This window comes from Littorina saxatilis, linkage group LG2, assembly GCF_037325665.1.
Source record: "Littorina saxatilis isolate snail1 linkage group LG2, US_GU_Lsax_2.0, whole genome shotgun sequence".
In the NCBI taxonomy this organism is placed as follows: domain Eukaryota; kingdom Metazoa; phylum Mollusca; class Gastropoda; order Littorinimorpha; family Littorinidae; genus Littorina; species Littorina saxatilis.
Genome location: NC_090246.1, coordinates 86,057,254 through 86,064,598, shown reverse-complemented (window position 1 = coordinate 86,064,598; position 7,345 = coordinate 86,057,254). Strand labels below are relative to the sequence as shown.

The window sequence follows — 7,345 nt, the reverse complement described above, 5'->3', positions numbered from 1 at the left end:
CTGTGTACATTTATTAAGGCCTCGTTCCTCCCTAAACGCAAAATTACGCATTCTTACACCCCCCCCCCACCCCACCCCCAACGTTTTGCTCTGCCTGGAATTGCGTTTGAACTGCCTGATTGGTAACCTTTTAAACAAACAAAGACATACTAGTATGGAACATAATCAGTGTTTAAAAAAAAATGTAACAGACTTTTTCTGGAAATAACTCTGTTGGCATTTTATGCTAGAGGGAGATTTGTTTCCTCGTAAAACAATAGGTGTTATAGATGATCGAACGTGTAGCAAAGATATTGCGTCACCCGTGACTCACTTTTTTTCTCCAATGTTCCAAATCATAGGTTGTTTTGGTCCCACCAAGACTTCAGATCTTGGCAAACGCGTGACATAAATACTAGATTTGATGACGTTACCCGTACACGTTCCTGTACACGTGCTGAAAAGTTCCACATCTAGATCTGTCTAATGAGGCAAGACAATGCCGGTGTCACGAACTGAAACCTCTGCTGAACAATCCTTCTCATTGCGGTCAATGCGCATGCGCCAATCTTGGACTTAAAAAAATGCGACCCTTTGACCGAACGAACCATGACCGCAATGAGAAGGATTGTTCATGTAGAGTTTTCAGTTCGTGACACCGGCAACTGTTAAACCAAGCGATCAAGGCGATTAGGTGAAGAAATGGGTGCCCATGTGCATTTTGTGCAGTGTTTGATCGATTTGACGCCATTTTCTTTTTAAATTATATGCACGTCGGAATCTTGGTGAGAATTTGTTTTCGGATTTTTTTGTTTGTTTGTTTGCTTAACGCCCAGCCGACCACGAAGGGCCATATCAGGGCGGTGCTGCTTTGACATATAACGTGCGCCACACACAAGACAGAAGTCGCAGCACAGGCTTCATGTCTCACCCAGTCACATTATTCTGACACCGGACCAACCAGTCCTGGCACTAACCCCATAATGCCAGACGCCAGGCGGAGCAGCCACTAGATTGCCAATTTTAAAGTCTTAGGTATGACTCGGCCGGGGTTCGAACCCACGATCACGGGGCGATCGCCTTACCACTAGCAACCGTGCCGGTTTGTTTGTTTCCGGATTGAATTTTTGAGATCGACATGGGTGTTGTGCAGTCGTGCGTTTGAGAAGGGTGAAGAATAAAATGTGACCCACATTTTGTTTTGTTTTGGTAATCACTGCAAGGCTGTGTTATGGGCATCAATCTGTGCCTTTAACTTCAGGAAGGCATGGTGTAGATCTGAACTGTTCTTATTTTGGTCAATACGATTCTATCCGCCTTGAGCTATCGGCAGTATGCACTGTCTCGGCACACGTTCGATATCTGGATATCTATAGTTTGTTAGAAAATGATTTGGTACGTGGTGGGTGACAACACTGATATGTTACTTCCTGATTGTTATCACCGTAGTTAAAGCAACAGTCGTACAGTCTCGACAAAACTTGATTTGATCAGACCTGTTTAAAGTATAACAAGTCGTAGCACACAAACATACGCAGACAGACAGACAGACAGACAGACAGACAGACAGACAGACAGACACACACACACACACACACACACACACACACACACACACACACACACACACACACACACACACACACACACACAGATTCATTATTTCAAATACACGAAGGAATTCAGACAGTTCCGGTACTGTTTAAAATACATGGACAAAGTGAAACGGTTAGGTGATCTCAAATACACGTACGATTTAAAAAAAACCACCCACAAAAACTCACACACATTCACACACACACACACCCACACACACATATTCACACACGCACACTCACACATGCACGCACACATACACACACTTACACACACTTACACACACACACACACACACACACACACACACACACACACACACACACACACACAGACACACTGACACACACACACACATTCATTATTTCAAATACAGGGTGGTCCAAAAAAGAGCCCTATTTTTGTTTTTGATCTCATTTTTGACTGCAAAGAGAGATTTGGAACATTTCTTCATCAAACAATAGCAGAATGATGGGAGATTATGTCTTGCAAGTTTGGTAGAAATTGGTCTGTCTTTAGCAGTTGATAATAAAATAATATAATAATACTAATAATGACAGCTTATAATAGCGCGAACCACAGTAAACTATGCTCTCCGCTCTTTACATATTATTACTACATATCTCTCTTCGCAGTCAAAAATTACATCAACAAGAAAATAGGGCGCTTTTATTGGACCACCCAGTATACAAAGGAATTCTTACAGTTCCGATACTGTTTAAAATGCATGGGAAAAAGTAAAACGGTAAGACGATCTCAAATACACTTACGAATTTTTGTTAATCTTTTTTCAGACTGACGGTCTCAGTGTTCGTCTCTTTAGATTAGGTTTTGTGTTTGTGACCGGCGATGAAGAAATGTATAATAATATAATTATGTGTTCAAGAAAAATCAAATTTCTTTTAATAAAAAATATACATCATGAGGCAAAGATACTTTATACTTAAGCAACTTTGTGAAATGATTACGATGAATCATTAAGCAAAAGTTTCAACCTAGCTGACGTAACAAGTTTTGGCGGTTTGTCTGTCCAACCTTGCGTTCAGCCGTGGCCTTTGCGCCGAATTGCACATGTGATGATTCGATAACATGGCTAAGCAGTAGATACAAACGCCTCCCAGAAGGTTCAGAAACTGCGCTGTGTGGTTTATGGGATGATGAGTCTTCGGATCTAATCAGTTTGGCAGCTCGACAAATCTGCCGTTCCATCTCACTTCGGCAAGTCTGTGCTGTCATTTCTCACCCGTGCGTGAAGTGTGCAGTTCTTACCTCAATTATGGTACTTTGACAGTGTTTCTGCTGTGATGTAGACTCTTTTTTATTTACTTATTCATTTATTTACTTTTAGGGTCACAGTTTTGCATGCCACACTGTTTTGGAGTCCGTTAGGAAATATGAGCTTACTTTTAAGGGTGGGGTGGGGGGTGGGGTGGGGGGGGGTATGGGTATGGGTGCGAGTCTTAACATGAGGCGTCTAACAACGTCGGATTCACTGTTTTGACATTATATTAATGTTGTTTGTAAGCTAAAGATTAAGTTGATCAGGCCTAAGTTAAGTAATTACCTTTCTTGCGCTGATGGCAAGCGTGGTTTGCCCTAGCATCCGCCTTTCTGCGCTGAATTATCTGTGGTTAATGACACATGGCGGAAGAACGCGTAAGCCTCTTACCTGCGCTTACCTGTCTACCTGTAAATTACCTGTAACATTTCATGCAATACAGGTGGCGATGCAAGAGTTAGAAATGAGGTGCTGAAAGATCTAGTGATATGTTGCAAGAAAAAAAATCTCCTTTTGTTTGGGGTCCATGTTTTGGTCATTGGAGATTCTTGCGCAGCTAAAACTAAAACGTAAAGTGAATTTTCCCGACTTTTGACAAGTGCGCATGCTCAGATATGTACACAATGTTTTAGCTCTCCAAAGCGCATGCTCAGATATTTACACAATGGTTTCCTGGGTTTTTCCAAAGCTTTATACCACCTTTTACCATATATCGAAATCAAAAATGATGCGCTTGGCCATATAAGGAAGATAAATTGCAGTCAAAGAGTGTACTTATGTTTGTTAACCAATTGCATATTTTTATTGTTCACATCTATAAACGTCAAGACGTAAGTGTTACCGCCCTGAACGAGGTAATGGTCCAATCAAGTCTATCCACACATTCTGAACCGGTTCTGCAATCAGGGGTATCCTGGCAAGCTCGCCACAAATGTCAGTGAGTTATAATGTTTGCATGGTCGTAGTCCTGCACAGTTTCATTCCGTCTTCAACTTAGTTGCTGTTGTCGCTGGTCTTGCCGTGTGTTTCGTCCTTTCCCTTGGAGTTGTTGTCATTGTTGTTTGCATTATCTTGCCTATCATGGGTTGACGGGCTCTTCGTTGTTTTCTTCCAGTGCTGAATCAACCACAGCTTTGCTCTGTCAAAAGGCAGGAATAAAAGACATATATAAAACTGAGTGCAACACGGATAGATAAGGGGAACGAGATAATGTTATTTTGTACACGAGCGAATTTTCTTTTCTTTTGTTTGTTGCATTCAGATGATAAAGTTTTATTGAATTGAATTGAATTGAATTGAACAATAATCTGGATCACACAATCTAAGGAACACAAGCATACCACGCGCGTATGAATCCCATTTAAAGGCACAGTTCTTCCCAATTCGGCTCACTATCTTTGATCTGACTTTAACATGTAATAAAACCAAGTCTTCATGGTCACTTGGGCACATACTAAAATTCAATAGCCTGGGTGCTTTCTGTAAAGAATTTGATTCTTTCATGAATTAATTCTTCACTTGTGTGAATCTGTACAATTAATTCATTAAGAAGAAAATGACTTTATACGACCCCCCTTCGTCGTGTCCCATTGCACTCACAAAATCACAGTGGTACTTATTTCCTTGATAGCTAGTGGATATTTTTCGAAGTGATACATCTTCTCCAGCAAACATTTTTATGTTGTGGTCTTGAAATTTGACGAAAATCAGCCAAATTTGTGTCTTGTCTGAAAGTTATCAAAACCTACAAGTTTTCGAAATTTAGTGGCTTTAGCTTCGAGAACATGATATAAATTCTCCACGTTAAATGTTTATTTTAATGAACCGAACATGACCCCGCGGTGACCCAAACATTTGACGAGGGTCAATCAAACTGGGATCATGTCGGGAGATCATCAAACCCCAGAAGCGTGCACAGTTTCAAAGCTCTAGCTTCACAAACATCCGAGATAAACTCAACGTTAAGTTTTTTTAGTCTGCGGACAGCCAATCACTGCTCATCCCTAAGACTCTCCTGATCACTCAGGGGAGTCAAAAAGTCCTATTCACTGAAAGCAGACAGCATTCTGATTCTTCGCATGCCTCAAGGTAGAGGGCCACGTTCACATTAACTGTCATCATCAAACAACAACAACAACAACAACAACAACAACAACAACAACAACAACAACAACAACAACAACAACAACCATACCCAGTTGTAAAAAGCAGCAACGCCGATGCTAAGGGAGCGAACTTGCTCTGCCTTGACAGAAGCGAGCAGAGTGGCCGCGCTTTCCAGCCGCTTGGGGTCCACGTCTCTGATTGCATCATAGCTTTGAATGCGATATAGGATGCTCCGTTTTCCATGACTGCGAAGCAGTCTTTGGACAAACTTCCATTTCTAAAATAGACGAAAAAAGAAACACCACGAACCACATCATATTTTAAGAGCGGTAGGGAGGATTGAATGAATCACCAAGGCATGCTTCTTAAATATTGTAAAACACAGTGGAATTATAATTTCGGATTCGGAAACAGACTCATGAATTCGGACATAGACTCATGAACAAAAACACAAACAGACAGACCGACAGCGATTCACACACACACACACATACACACACACACACACACACACACACACATACACACACACACACACACACGCACACACACACACACGCACACACACACATACACACACATACACACACACATACACACGCACACACACACACGCACACACACACACGCACACTCACTCATACACATATCCCCCGACCCTCATTCTTGACATTTTTGGCTATTTCTTTTACCTTCAGCCATTTGGCATTTTTCCCCAGCAAAATGAATGTGGCCACGACGATAGCGCGCACTCCCGGATGTGGGTGGTTGTAGCTTTGAACCTCGCTGATCTGTGACCCGCTAAGCTCGTTGACCTTGTGACGTACGCTTGCCAGGCGACGCAACCGTCGGAGTGTGCCTTGGGCCTGCTGGAAGACGTCTGTCTGGTGTATGTAGTAGGCCACCGCTGACGCATTGGCTTCGTTCAGAGCAGCTTCGATCTTCTTGATATTCTTGCTTTCAATGGCATTCGTGATGGCTGGATATTAAAAGACGAATGCGTATTGCCATAAGCAGATATTGACACAGAATTTGATCTGAGGGGGTGGGGGGAGGAGGGGGGGATTATGTGTTCCGAAACCCAACCTTACCCAGCAAATCTACCTTTTTTTTTCTCGAGGAGAGACCCAAAATTTTTCTTTCAAATGTTAAATTTCAACAGCGTCAACTAGACCCCCCCCCACCCACATGGCCTACACCTGTGCCCTTGCTCCATTCTGGAAGCCCCTCCCTATCATACACTAGGTCCAGCCTTGGTCCAGTCTCTTTGTATGATTGTGTTAAATTGTTTGCTAGCGAATTAAGAAATGTGACCACAGCTTCAAACGAGGACGTGACCATCACACTCAAGTCTCAAGCCCTGAATTGTGAAGCAACATACTGTCCATCCTCAAAAATGAGCAAGCCCCTGTTCTGAACATGCACCCGCCCATCCAGAACTCACTGCTGGTTCCGGGACGTCCCATCAGGAAAGGTTTTAAACTTTTTGAAAAGAGATTAAGAATTTTAACAAGATTTAAAGTACGGATTGTTAAAGAATTTGACTGTTAGGGAACCTCGTACAGACATACATTCAAACCAAATCTTGCAATAACTCAGCCGCGCCTGCGGAGCTAGATTGATACCAACCTGAGATGTGCAGGCTTGTCAGCTTGGTGCAGACCTGGCTGATGTTGTGGCTGTCACTGTTTGCGTCACCACAAGCACGGAACTCCCGTACAGCACTCTCCATGCGATAGATGTCGTTGTCTCTCAGAGCGGCGGACAGCTCGTCGGAAACCTGCCACAACAGATGATTTCATTTTTCTTCTTTTTAGCTTCTACCTCGCGAATTTAACTCGCACGTGCGCTCATTTTTTGAAAGTGTCTTACTACTTATCATTTGTTTTTCATGAGTTGGCTTTAACGTGTACGGTCGTCTACTGTTTCCCCGTTCCTCTCTCGCTATTGTTTTCAGTATTATTCCGTTTTTGGGGAGAGAATAGCTGGGTAATTTTGTGTTTTTGTAACCCGCCGAACTCTGGCATGAATTGATGGATCCTTTTTTGTGCGTGTTTGATCGTGTGATTGTGTGTACACACAAAGGGCGGTAAGGCACTAGTAGGTCTGCATATACATTAACCCGAGATATCGGAAAATCTACTCCCCCGTTAATCCACCAGGCGCAGCCGGGATTCGAATCCCAAACTCTCAAAAATGAAGGCCGACGTCCTTACCATTAGGCGACTACATCTGTCAATGGATGATCTGAATCTTCCAATGTGACCCTCCACCACGGAATGAGTCGCATGTCACCTTTGCATGATTTTCATATGTTTACATTTTCCTAAAGAGTTGTTTATGCTCTATCCAGTGGTGAACCCCTTTTTTGAAACGAGCCAAAAC

The 7,345-nt window shown here is 42.7% G+C and overlaps 1 protein-coding gene across 1 annotated transcript in view; it reads right to left on the bottom strand.

Annotated features, from left to right (window-relative positions):
* Positions 1-5,598: 5,598 nt before the first annotated feature.
* LOC138954633 (uncharacterized) overlaps positions 5,599-7,345 on the bottom strand; it is a 29,313-nt gene continuing 27,566 nt past the window's right edge. Inside the window, exons 6-7 of the mRNA XM_070326432.1 lie at positions 6,590-6,740; positions 5,599-5,939 (exon numbers count right to left, since the gene is read on the bottom strand). Of these exons, the coding sequence (XP_070182533.1) occupies positions 5,599-5,939; positions 6,590-6,740 (492 nt within the window). The remainder of the gene's footprint in view (positions 5,940-6,589; positions 6,741-7,345) is intronic.